The sequence below is a fragment of the Scyliorhinus torazame genome, chromosome 17 (assembly GCF_047496885.1).
Source record: "Scyliorhinus torazame isolate Kashiwa2021f chromosome 17, sScyTor2.1, whole genome shotgun sequence".
Classification (NCBI taxonomy): Eukaryota; Metazoa; Chordata; class Chondrichthyes; order Carcharhiniformes; family Scyliorhinidae; genus Scyliorhinus; species Scyliorhinus torazame.
In genome coordinates, this window is record NC_092723.1 from 16,301,522 (window position 1) to 16,314,965 (window position 13,444).

Consider the following 13,444-nt stretch of genomic DNA (forward strand, 5'->3'; position numbering starts at 1 on the left):
TTGACACCACCCAGGATAAAGCAACCCACTTGATTGGCATCCCATCCACCCCCCCTTAAACATTCACTCCCTCTCCCACTGAAACACAGTGGCAGCCGTGTGTACCATTTACAAGTTGCACTGCAGTAACTCACCAAGGCTCCTTTGACAGCACCTTCCAAACCCACAATAACTGCCATCTAGACGGTCAAGAGCAGCAGATACCTGGGAACCCCACCACCTGGAGGTTCCCCTCCAAGACACTCACCGTCCTGACTTGGAAATATATCGGCCGTTCCTTCACTGTCGCTGGGTCAAAATCCTGGAACTCCCTCCCTAACAGCACAGTGGGTGTACCTCCACCTCAGGGATTGCAGCAGTTAAGGCAGCTCACCATCACCTTCTCAAGGGCAATTAGGGATGGGTAATAAACGCTGGACGAGCCAGTGACACTACATCCCGTGTGAATGACTGAAAGAATTACAGCATTGAACGAGGTCCTCTGGTCCTTTGACCAAGTTATTTACTTAACAGCCCCCCCCCGCCACCATTCCCCTCCCCCACCACCACCACCACCTACTACCGCTCTTTCCCTATTGCCCTGCAATTGTCTTCCTTTCCTGAATTTTGATATGTGCGCCCAGTTGTCAATGATGTGGAATAAACAACTGTGAAAGGGAAGCTGTTTCGATAAGTGAATTGGGTAAATAGATGAAAATGAAAGATCTGCAGGGTTACGGGAGAAGAAAAATGGGAGTGTTTTCAAAGAGTTACGCTGGACCGAGCCGCTTCTCTCCGGGTTGTCCGATTGTACGGGAGGTTTGGGGAACATTTTTTATTCGGGCTGTCATTAGAAAATGCGCGATCAGAAATGATAGCAGGAGAATGGATCAATATTTTCAGCAACACAGTAACTTCATTTGAAGCCTACTTGTGAAAATAAGCGATTTTCATTTCATTTTCATTTTCAGGGAGCGGCCTATGTGAGCCTCTGCGGTGCACGGGGATGAAAGCGTTTCGGTATTAGGGGTATTACGGTACCCAGGTTGAGGCTGTAAGATCATTGGTGTGGGAGGTACCTGAGACAGCAATATCATTGGTGAAGCCTGCCTGCTGGTTCCGCCCAGTAAGGCGGAGTATAAGAGCCTGTGTCTCACTAGCAGCTGCATTCTGTACCTGCGCTGCTGGGGGAAACATCTAGTCCAATAAAGCCTTCAATTGTCATCCAATCTCGCTTCTGGAGTCATTGATCGAGCATCAATTTATTGGACTAGATGTTTCCCCCAGCAGCGCAGGTACAGAATGCGGCTGCTGGGGAGACACAGGCTCTTATACCCCGCCTTACTGGGCAGAACCAGCAGGCAGGCTTCACCAATGATATTGCTGTCTCAGGTACCTCCCACACCAGTGGTCTTACAGCCTCAACCTGGGTACCGTAATACCCCTAATACCGACTACCACAGTAGCCGTTTCAATACAATTGCTGAACCATTTCAGTGGGATCCCATTGCTGCGGATCTGCAGTCACACATGGACCAGACTGGGCCAGACTGGGCAAGGACAGCAGGTTTCTTTCCCCAAAAGAACATTAGTCAATCAGATGGGCCTTCATGACAATCTGATAGCTTCATGGCCACTCTCGCTTTTAATTTTGCATTTACTTAATTAGCTGAATTTAGATTCTCCATCAATAATGGGATTCGAACGCGTGTCTCCAGACCTACAGTCCGGGCTTCTGGATTATTAGTCCAGTCACACAACATCTATGCTACCACAGAGGTCCTGGGCCTAATTGGAGAGATCTAGCTCCTATTCACAAAGTGCTTATCAAGGTTGGCAAAGTGTGAGCATCGAGGAAGAAAAGAGAAGGAACAGGTTGAGGGGAGGGACGATTGAAGGCATTTTTTTAAAGAACCTTTTCAAGGTAGGGGGAAGTAACAAGGTGAAGTGATTTTTGCTTCAGAGGGAATGTTACAGAATGAGCGAGTGAACAGCCTGCGGGAGTGGAGCGGAGGTAGCAGAGAGAGCAAGTGGCAATCGGATGCTGCAGGAGTTGGGTTGGAGGGTGTGTGGTTGTTAAGCAGGAAGGTATGTCTTTTGAACTTACCTCTGATGAGCGGGAGCAAGGCTGCCGAGGGTTTTGAAGATGAGTACTGACCTCGACCTCACTGAGGCACAGGACAGGCACAGGAACCCCGTGCCATGTCGCTGAGGTTGGCAGAACATTCTGGGTTTTGGACTGGACAGAGGACACAGCCTGAGAAGTTCTGATTCAGTCAGAAGTTAGAACTGATAGAAGGAACTAATAGAGAACTGAAACCTTCGCTGGAGCGATTGAATAAACTCGGTTTGTTCTCACTGGAACGAAGGAGGTTGAGGGGCGACCTGATAGAGGTATACAAAATTATGAGGGGCATAGACAGAGTGGATAGTCAGAGGCTTTTCCCCAGGGTAGAGGGGTCAATTACTAGGGGGCATAGGTTTAAGGTGAGAGGGGCAAGGTTTAGAGTAGATGTACGAGGCAAGTTTTTTACGCAGAGGGTAGTGGGTACCTGGAACTCGCTACCGGAGGAGGTAGTGGAAGCAGGGACGATAGGGACATTTAAGGGGCATCTTGACAAATATATGAATAGGATGGGAATAGAAGGATACGGACCCAGGAAGTGTAGAAGATTGTAGTTTAGTCGGGCAGTATGGTCGGCACGGGCTTGGAGGGCCGAAGGGCCTGTTCCTGTGCTGTACATTTCTTTGTTCTTTGTCTGTTCTTTGTTGGCACCTCCTTGGACAACAGCCACTCCTTAAACATTGGACCGAGTCTGAAAGCATTTTTCATTCATAATTGTGCGACATCTTTGTGTTGCTTACGCAGAATGACCATATTCCCAGATGGTACCCTGAGGATGCAGAATATAAGCCGAACGGACGAAGGGAAATACACCTGCTTTGCAGAGAACTACAAGGGAAAGTCAAACAGCACCGGCACCGTGTCAGTCAGAGGTCAGTGAGGGGGTGTGGGGGTGGTCTGTTTTTTATCAGGAAAGCAAGGGGCTCCTCTGCTCAATAGACAACATTAAATAGGGCATGACAGCCATGTATCATAGAATCATTGAACTTACAGTGCAGAAGGAGGCCATTCAGCCCATCGAGTCTGCACCGGCACTTGGAAAGAGCACCCTTCCCAAGCCCACACCTCCACCCTATCCCCATAACCACATAACCCTGTAACCCCACTCAACACTAAGGGCAATTTTGGACACTGAGGGCAATTTAGCACGGCCAATCCACCTGACCTGCACATCTTTGGACTGTGGGAGGAAACCGGAGCTCCCGGAGGAAACCCACGCAGACACGGGGAGAACGTGCAGACTCCGCACAGGCAGTGACCCAAGCCGGGAATCGAACCTGGGACCCTGGCGCTGTGAAGCAATCATGCTAACCACTATGCTACCGTGCTGCCGTGTCAGCAATGCATCTCCCGAATTCCAGAAGACCGGCCTACGTGTAATTCGGCAGCCTGCCGGCAATTTTGAAATAAATCGTTGGCAATTGTCCGGGTGTCGGACTCGAAAGGGTTTGGGCGAGTTCCACGGCAGCTATAACTAGGCAGCACACAGATGAAAGAAAGACTTGCCACAGGGACCACGGTTGGATGTGGCGTGTTTATGAGTTTTTTCTATGACAGTTTTTGTACTTCTTTGAGCCTTCAATAAAATATAAACACTGAATCTGAGAGCGGGGGTCTTTATAAATCTAGCCATGAGAGTCTTCGAACTGACGGCATTGCACCACATGGCATCCCAAGCTACACTCACAATTGGGCGTCGAGTCTTTGCGCTGATAATCGGCCTCCTTCCTGCCAGATGACCACTAATTGGCAATCTGCCGCTTGATTGGACCAGCTGAGACAGCGGGCGTGGGAGCGAGCTGACCACTCAGTCTCTTTTCCGCCTCCCTTTCCTGCGTAAAATCCAGCCCCTTAGTTCACTTTCTGACTATCAAGCAAATTCTTATGACGTATCTGATTTGTTATGTTGTAGGTGTAACATAAGCGGCTTCCTTGTGGTGCACTTGACAAAGGAAGGTTCAGACGTGGAGATAACTTCAACACATTTATTAAACTATTTACACTTCTATTACTCGGGTTCGACACTACTGCTAATCCTACTATAGCTACCCAGACTGACTAACCAGTTGCTGCAATCCACGTGGTGGGAGTGATATTGAATCAACCCTGTGTCTGTACTCACTGACTGTCTCCACTGGAAAGAGGCAGATCATGTGTGTGGTGTCCTTTATATATGGGTGGGTGTAATGCCCTCCTGTGGTCTTGTCACCTCTGTGTGTATCGTGAATGTCCATTGGTTGTGTCCTATCTAACTGATCTATTGGTTGAGTGTGTGTGTGTGATGTCTCTGGTGCTCCCTCTAGTGTCTAGCTAGCCTACATGTATTTACATTACCCCCCCCCCCCCCCGTGTACCCACAGTGATGCACATCACCACATCCCCCCTTTTTTATATGTTACATATTTTCTGTACACTTTAAGAAAATTGAACAAAAAACAGGTAGATAAGTTAAGGTATATACAAGTCATGGGAACAGTGATTAAACAATAAGTTGAAATCATTTGTGTGAGTCCAAAAACCATCAATCATCATGGTCAAATGTGTCTCTTGGTTATGAACGTCATCAACGTCCCTGTGCCACAGGAACCAAGAAGTGGTCAAATCACTTTGCTGTCTGATTTGGAGTCCCTTTCTTTTTCGATGTTTGTGATGGTGCTGTCGGATGGCATTTTGTAGCTGATAAGGTATTGACGTTGAAGAGGTACCATCAACAGTATCATTCGAGGTCATGGATGTGCCATATGTTGAAGTTGGATAAGACTGTACATACTGGTTCTGGCCACATGCTCTGCTGGAAGGGTGATCCTGCTGAGAACCATTGAAGCTCGTCGACCTGGAAACAGAATTGCTGTTCGCATAAACACCTGGTGATGGTGTGAAACTAGAACCTTGCATCTGATAGGAATATGCCGTCTGGCCAGGCTGGGGTGCAACAAATCCTGGGCTGTAACTAAGGCATCCAGTCTGTAGTGCAGATTGCGCTTGCGGTAACCCTCCTTCGGTCTTGATTCCATTAGTGGGCAATCCGTAGTGCTGGCCTGTTTGAGAATATGCTGCATAGACTGCTGGCTGCTGCATGCCTGAATACTGGGTTTGTTCAACAGAGCTGTCTTTGGCTGCACTACTGGTGTGGAAAAAATGTGTTGATATAGCTGTGGTGAATATTGGTGTATTCCTCTTGGACTGTAGGCGCTGCTTGTTATTACCGACCCAGTGTAATTGTTAAGTGATCCATCTCCTGTCATTGTGCTATCTGCTGTCACCCTGAGCGTGCCATCACTGAGGTTGCGGCACTCCCTGTCTGGAGTAAAGTCCGGCTTACATGAATCAGAGTCGGCATTTGGTTGCTCCCCATCTGGAGTCTGGTCTGTTTTAACTGAGTCAGTGTTGGTTTGTTGATGCTCCCCGTCCGGAGTCTTAGCAGGTTCACTGGAGTCAGGTGAGATTTCTTGAAGCTGCACGTCTGGAGTCGAAACATGCAGGAATGCATTGACTTGTGGACAGGTTCGAGCGAATGAGGGTGGAAGTATCGTGGTGTCACCGGAGTCACCAGTGGTCTCACAGTGATCGTCGAGTGCCTCTGTACACACTAGCTGAGATCTGTCACTTTGCACATCTTGCATGGGAAGTGGGATGCTGCGTCACTCGTCTCACATGCCGTGGGTAGAGCCTCAGTAGCTGCTTGTTGTTCACTTGGGTTGGGTAAATTGTCAGAGTCTTCATCTGATGGTGCAAACAATTTGGGTGGACTGTCATTGTATTGCTGTTGTCCTTCATTTGGGCTTGGACTGTCATCGTCGCTTTGTTCTTCACTGTAGCATGATAGACCGTCATGGTCGTCCTGCTGTGTACAGGAGTGTGGTAGACTGTCATAGTTTTTTTGCTGTTTACTTGAACATGGCAGACTTGCATCGTCTGCTGCTAGTTGGTCAGAGGAGGTTGCTAGACCCTCATGGTCTTGTTCCTGCATGGACTGCGCGTCGGAGTCTTGCGTTGCTTCTATCGTGGAGGCTGTCCACGAGCTCGCTGCGGAGGCTTGTGACACTGGAGTCACGTCTTGTGTGTGCAAAGACTGCGCTCTGGAGTCCTGCGTTTCTTCCATCGTAGAGTCTGTCACGAGCTCGCTGTGGAGTCTTTCATCGCTTTCTATGTGGATGCTGGGACCCTTTGTGGTGCGTGGACCGCTCTCTGTGTGGAGTCGGGGACCCTTCGCGGTGCGTGGACCACTCTCTGTGTGGCAGCAGGCCGCTCTCTGTGGGCTTGTACCGCTCTCTGTCTCTTGGCGTCAGGCCGCAGCATAATCCTGCACTCACGTGTCGGGATGTCATATCTGCTGGGCTGAAGATCCTCAAATCAGAAGAACTCGTCGTCGGGGTCGTCAATGTGCAACACGTCTAGTTGCGGTTCGGATTTGGTACTGGGGTAGCCTCCCAAGGTGAAAGGTTCGTCTGAGTCGTTGTCTTCCAAGGCCACATTATCACGTTTTGTGTCGGAGCTGGCATTGGGCTCGCGATGTCCAAAGAAGAATTCAAGGTCTGTGTCATCGGTTTGGGCGTAGGTAACTGCTTGTTGCAGGGTTCTTCGGAGGTTAATTTCATTTCCTGGTTCAATTTGAGGCATTGTGCTGTCATTCCAGGTGAAGGAAGGTTGTTTTACGGCTTTAAAATATTTTTTCTTTGATTGGGGACGTTTCCCCTTTAAATGGGCGTGGTCCGGGGCCTCTGACGTTTTGACGCATGTGACATCATACGTGGGAAGCATTTGCGCATGCGCAAACCGCTATTCCTGTACCGGGGGTCGTTTTCGTGATTGCGCATGCACGGCGTCTCGCGCATGCGCAAACCGACCTTCCCGTTCTGTGCGCTTCTCGCGCATCTGCGCAAGTGCAGTCCCTTTGGAAAGATGGCCGCCAATCAAAATTGTTCTGTGCTCCGGGATCTCGGTCTCATGGTGAGTACTGGCGCTTCTCTTACCTTTTCTTGCTGGTTGGAGTGTGTTTTCCTCACAGTATTTGCTGAATTTGTCCAGGACTGCCTGGAAGTCGCTCCTGTTTTGCCCTTTGGAGAACTTGAATTTTTTAAAGATTTCTTCTGCTCTGGCACCGGCGATGGTGAGCAGAAGCTCTGTCTTTTCAGCATCGGCCACGTCTTGTAGGTCGGCTGCTACCAGGAAGATTTTCAAACTTTTGCCGGAATGCCTGCCAGTTTTCGCGGAGATTGCCATGGCACTGGAGCTGCTGCGGAACCCGGATCTCGAACATCCTGCCTGGGTACCGTTGCTGGTTGTCACTGTACACTGAGGTATGGCTACATGGATTGAAACAGTTCACTCCTGGTACCATGTCTTGTTATGCTCTAGGTGTAGCATAAGCGGCTTCCTTGTGGTGCACTTGACAAAGGAAGGTTCAGACGTGGAGATAACTTCAACACGTTTATTAAACTATTTACACTTCTATTACTCGGGTTCGACACTACTGCTAATCCTACTATAGCTACCCAGACTGACTAACCAGTTGCTGCAATCCACGTGGTGGGAGTGATATTGAATCAACCCTGTGTCTGTACTCACAGACTGTCTCCACTGGAAATAGGCAGATCATGTGTGTGGTGTCCTTTATATATGGGTTGGTGTAATGCCCTCCTGTGGTCGTGTCACCTCTGTGTGTATCGTGAATGTCCATTGGTCGTGTCCTATATAACTGACCTGTTCGTTGAGTGTGTGTGATGTCTCTGGTGCTCCCTCTAGTGTCTAGCTAGCCTACATGTATTTACATTAACCCCCCGTGTACCCACAGTAATGCACGTCACCACAGTATCTTCTCTCTCTCTCCCCGCTTTGCCCTTTGTTGACTCCCGGCTCTGTTTCTCCCATTCTTTTGCAGACGCCACCAAAATTACCCTAGCTCCATCCAATGCCGATGTCAACCTTGGTGAGGACGTCATACTACAGTGCCATGCCAGCCACGACCCCACCATGGACCTCACATTCACCTGGGCAGTCAACGAGTCTCCTATAGACTTTGACATAATGGGGCAGCACTACCAACGCGTTTCCATGGTGAGTACAATGAAACAGCACTTCGTGCCTGAGTCTCATCTTAGGGTGAGTGTCTGATTTTTCTCCATACTCGACAATCTGTGACCAATATTACAACATTGATTCAGACACACAATATCAGAAAACATACATTGATTAGTCAATCGTTAGTTGTGCGGTGATTCATGTAGAGGAACAAACATTCTCACGCTTCTCATTAAAAGCGGATATTCTGCTGTAAAGTGGGAAGCTTACCCACTTCTTCAGTAAATAAACACAGAAACTAGGATTACGAGGAGGCCATTTGGTCCTTCGGATCTGCTCCATCATTCAGTACAATCCTGGCCGATCGTCCATCTCAATGCCATATTCCCGCTTTCTCCCCATTCCCCTTGATACCATTAAAACCTAAAACTTTATCTAGCTCTCTCTTGAATATGTTCAAGAATACATTCTTGAATACATTCAGTGACTTGACCTCCAAAGCCTTCTGTGGTAGAGAATTCATGAGGTACTTCACAAATAGACATAAAGGCCTGGATTCTCTGCCGCCCGCCACTGATCGCAGAGTTCCCGATGCAGTGGACATTGAAACTCACGCCTCGCGCCAACGAGAGGATCCTATTAATGATGTGTACGCCGGATCCTCTACATCTCCATGGTTCTCCAGCCCTCTGGGATGAGATTCACGTGGGCATGGAATGGTACAAGAATTTGTCAATGTGGCCCTGACATGGTGGACCTCACAGTGGGCCAGCGGGGTAGGTATTTAAGTTAGGTGCCCCCAAAGCCCATCGGAGGAGCCCCCTACCCACTACAATGCAAATCCTGCCCATCCACCCCAACCAGACACTCCACCACCAGACCTTCCCACCACCACACCCCATCACTGACCCACACCAGAAACCCACACATATCAGAGACACCCCCAGAAGCACCCCATATCAGAGACTATCCACCAGAGAACTTGCTCATAACAGAGAACTCCCCACATAACAGGGGAATGAACCTCTCATATCAGGGGAATCCTGCCCCACCAATCACACCTGCCTGGAAGCTAAAGAGTAGCCCAGGAAAAAACAGTGAACAAAACCACTGCTTTTTCACTCACCTGTCCCTTACACCTGCTGCCTCAGATAGATGTCAAGAAAGCAGCAGCTATTACTTCATAGTAAGCCAAAACTACATCAGATCCTTTGATTTGCAATACTTCTATTCACTTCAAAGAGAAATAAGTTTTAGTAGCCTGTAATTGAAAGCTTCCAGACAGCCAGATGTCTGGATTATTTATTTTAATTTCCCTTCATGTTCAAAAGTTAAGTGCTTTCACTTCCTCCTTTCCTCAGCAGAAAGTACTTAATTGCTTTTGATGTAGCCATCAGCTGTCAGTTAGATGTTCATAAACAACTCCAACAGGAGAACCTGCCCGCCGGGTTGGAGAATCCCCGGGGGGGTGGCATGAACCCGCCCCCGCCGCCGGCTGCGGTATTCTCCGGCGCCAGTTTTCGGGCGGGGACGAGGATCACGCCGTGCTGGTCGGGGCCGTTGGCAGCGGCCCCCCCCCCCCCCCCCGGCAATTCTCCAGGCCCTGATGGGCTCAGCGGCCGTCGGTTACTGGTCACCCCCGCCGGCATGGATTGGACATGGTCCCACACGGCGGGACCCGGCTGGTAGGCTGGCTGGTGCGGTCCTCGAGGGGGCACATGGGGATCCGACCCTGGGGGGGGGGGCCCCCACGGTGACCTGGCCCGCGATCGGGGCCCACCGATCTGCGGGCGGGCCTGTGCCGTGGGGGCACTCCTTCCTTCCGTGCCGGCCTCTGTCGGGCTCCACCATGGCCGGCGCGGAGAAGACACCCCCCTGCGCAGGCGCAAGAACACGCCGGCTGGTCTGCGCATACGCGGGACCACGCCGGCCCTTCGCCGCCGGTTCGAGCGGCGCCAACCCCTCCGGGCCATTGCCGGTGATTCGGGAGAATCCCGCTTCACGTCTCCCGAATGGAGAAACCAGACCGAGGAACTAATTAGAGAAGCGATAGTGTCGTGGTAATATCAATGGATTAGTAATCTAGTGCTCTGGGGACCAGGGTTAGAATCTCACACTGCAGATGGTGAAATTTGAATTCAACAAAAATCTGGAATTAAAAGCCTGATGATGACCATGAAACCATTGTTGATTGTTTAAACACCCATCTTGTTGTCCTTCGGGGAATAAACTGTGGTTTGGCCTACATGTGACTCTAGACCCGCAGCAATGTGACTGAATCTTAAACGGCCTAGCAAGCAAGCCACTCGGCTTAAGGGCAATTAGGGATGGACAACAATCGCTAGCCCAGCTGGCTTTGCCCACTACATGAACGAATCTTAAAAAAGGAAAGCAGTAACTGAAAGCTTCATCGAGCAGGGGAATTTTATGAATGGCGAGAGTTGGAGAGATTTTGGAGTGAGTTTCAGAGACGACCGAGGCAATTGTATGCTCTTATCCCAATATTAGGGCAAATGGACAAGGGAGGCCCAATCTGGTACCCATCCTTGTTTTGAAATCCCTCCATGGTCTTGCCCGTCCTTATTGCATGATCTCTGCCCTCCTTCAATTCTGGCATCTTGCGCATCCTCGATTTTAGTCACTGCACACTGACAGCGAGGTAGTGAGGTCCACAACACCGTCCATAATGCTCTCCGTCTCCACCTCATTTTCCTTCTCCAAGCCATTCCTTAAAACCTACTTCTTCGACCAAGCTTTTGACCGCCTCTCCTAATAAATCCTCATGTGCCAAGTTTTATTTGATATTGAACCTGTGAAATATTTTGGAATGTTTTATTATGCTAAGAGCACTATATAAATCCAAGTTGTTGTTAGCTGGGCTTTGCTCAATTTGTTCTGGATATGAGAGATATATACAGAAACTCTGAATTTTTAAAGTACCCGCACTGTTCTTTAGTTAATAGCTGGTTTCGCAAACATAAATATTGCACCAACATCATTAATATAGACAGTGAACAATAAATCAACAACTCAAATATTTAAAACCCTATCTATTAAATCATTTAGCTGATGCAATAGCATAATCTAAATTAACACATTGTTTTCCTATGTACAAATATTGAAGCGTGTTAAGGTAGATTTTCCAAAGGTTTTCATTGTATCATAACACTAATCATCTCTGAACTCCATTTTCTGTGCTCTATTTTTTGATCGCCTCACAATAAACTCTGATTTTCCCTGTACCATCCTCACTTTCAAAAAGCAAAAAGTGCAGAGGATACTGGAAGTCTGCAGAAGGGTTTCGATAGGTTAGGTCAATGGGCTAGGGTCTGGCAGATGGAATTCAATGTTGCCAAGTGTGAGGCTATCCATTTTGGGAGGAATAACAGCAGAATGGATTATTATTTAAACGGTAAGATGTTAAAACATGCTGCTGTGCAGAGGGACCTGGGTGTGCTGGTGCACGAGTCGCAAAAAGTTGGTGTGCAGGTGCAGCAGGTGATTAAGAAGGCTAATCGAGTTTTGTCTTTCATTGCTAGAGGGATGGAGTTCAAGACTAGGGAGGGTATGCTGCAATTGTATAAGGTGTTAGTGAGGCCACAGCTGGAGTATTGTGTTCAGTTTTGGTCTCCTTACCTGAGAAAGGACATATTGTCACTGGAGGAAGTGCAGAGGAGATTCACTAGGTTGATCCCAAAGTTGAGGGGATTAGATTATGACGAGAGGTTGAGTAGACTGGGACTGTACTCACTGGAGTTTAGAAGGATGCGGGGGGATCTTATTGAAACATATAAAATTATGAAGGGAATTGATAGGATACAAGCAGGCAGGTTGCTTCCACTGGTCGGGGAAAGCAGAACTAGGGGGCATAGCCTCAAAATAAGGGGAAGTAGATTTAAGACCGAGTTTAGGAGGAACTTCTTCACCCAAAGGGTTGTGAATCTCTGGAATTCCTTGCCCAATGAAGCAGTTGAGGCTCCTTCTTTAAACGTTTTTAAGAAAAAGATAAATACCTTTCTAAAGAATAAAGGGATTCGGGGATATGGTGTACGGGCCGGAGAGTGGAGCTGAGTCCACAAAGATCAGCCATGATCTCATTAAATGGCGGAGCAGGCTCGAGGGGCCAGATGGCCTACTCCTGCTCCTAGTTCTTATGTTCTTATGTTCTTATGTTCTTATGAAAGCTGTGCTTTCTTCCATGACATTCGCCTTCCAACCCGGTGCAGTGAGGAGTGAGATTTGGCTCCAAAGTTCACAGCACGTTGGGTGACATATTTAAATATGTCTGTCTCTGTGTAGAGACATAAACACACATGCACACACACACATACACACACACATACACATTATATATAAACATACGTCCACAGATACAGGTGAGAATTTGTAAATCAAGGTATTGTCAGAACGGGAGCCAGGTGGGGTCAGCAAGCACAAGAGGTGTAATGGGTGTACAGGACTCGCTGCAAGTTAGGTCATGTCCAACAGAGTGTTGGATGAGCTTAGGTTCATGGAGGATGGAAGATGGGAGTTTGCTCAGGAGAGCATTGACTCTGATTCGCCCTATCACCCGTGACATGCACTAAATAACACAGGGCGAAAGGATAAGGAACTCGGGTAAGTTCTACCCCACCTGATTCTGCACCTTGGGATGCAAGGGCTTCGGGCTATGGCATCAGCTCCAGGGGAAATAAATAGCCAGTGCTTCCCACAGATGAGAATCATTCCACGTCTTGCGTCCTGAGCCCATTGAAAAGACTGTGCTGTCACTATGCTCAGCATGATATTGGTGATCAAAGACTCGGTCAGTTTGTTCGTTTTCAAGTGCCACAGGGAAGCAGAGCCCGATGGCATCCGGTGAAGTCACCCCTAATGGGGTGGGGTACAGTGACGGATTGCCAGGAGTTCTGTGTTTTTGAAAGTTGCTCCTATTTCAGTGGCCTGGGGAAAATTGGTGCCAGTGTATTAATGGGTCACAAGTGCAGCCACTTGTACCACTTGCCTTATTCACACCAAAGTGTTTCCATCCCTCTGCCTGCAGCGGGAAACCATTGGCGACCTCAAGATAACCAACGTGCAACTGCAACACTCTGGAATGTACACATGCACTGCCCAGACTGTAGTGGACAGCACCTCTGCATCTGCAAAGCTAGTTGTGAGAGGTAAGGATTATCCATTTGATTATTTGACATGAATATAGTATTCACAGCTCAGAAACAGGCTATTCAGCCGATCTGGCCGATGACAGAGTTTATGTGCTATGAAAGCCTCCTTCCACCCTCCATCATCTCACACTCTCAACACACCTTCTATTCCTTA

At 48.5% G+C, this 13,444-nt stretch overlaps 1 protein-coding gene across 3 annotated transcripts in view; it reads left to right on the plus strand.

Annotated features, from left to right (window-relative positions):
* Positions 1 to 13,444, plus strand: part of cntn2 (contactin 2) — a 203,881-nt gene that overhangs the window by 156,172 nt on the left and 34,265 nt on the right. For all 3 annotated transcript variants that reach the window (XM_072480105.1, XM_072480107.1, XM_072480106.1), the window contains exons 12-14: positions 2,849 to 2,976; positions 7,986 to 8,161; positions 13,167 to 13,287. In XM_072480105.1, coding sequence (XP_072336206.1) covers positions 2,849 to 2,976; positions 7,986 to 8,161; positions 13,167 to 13,287 — 425 coding nt within the window. The remainder of the gene's footprint in view (positions 1 to 2,848; positions 2,977 to 7,985; positions 8,162 to 13,166; positions 13,288 to 13,444) is intronic.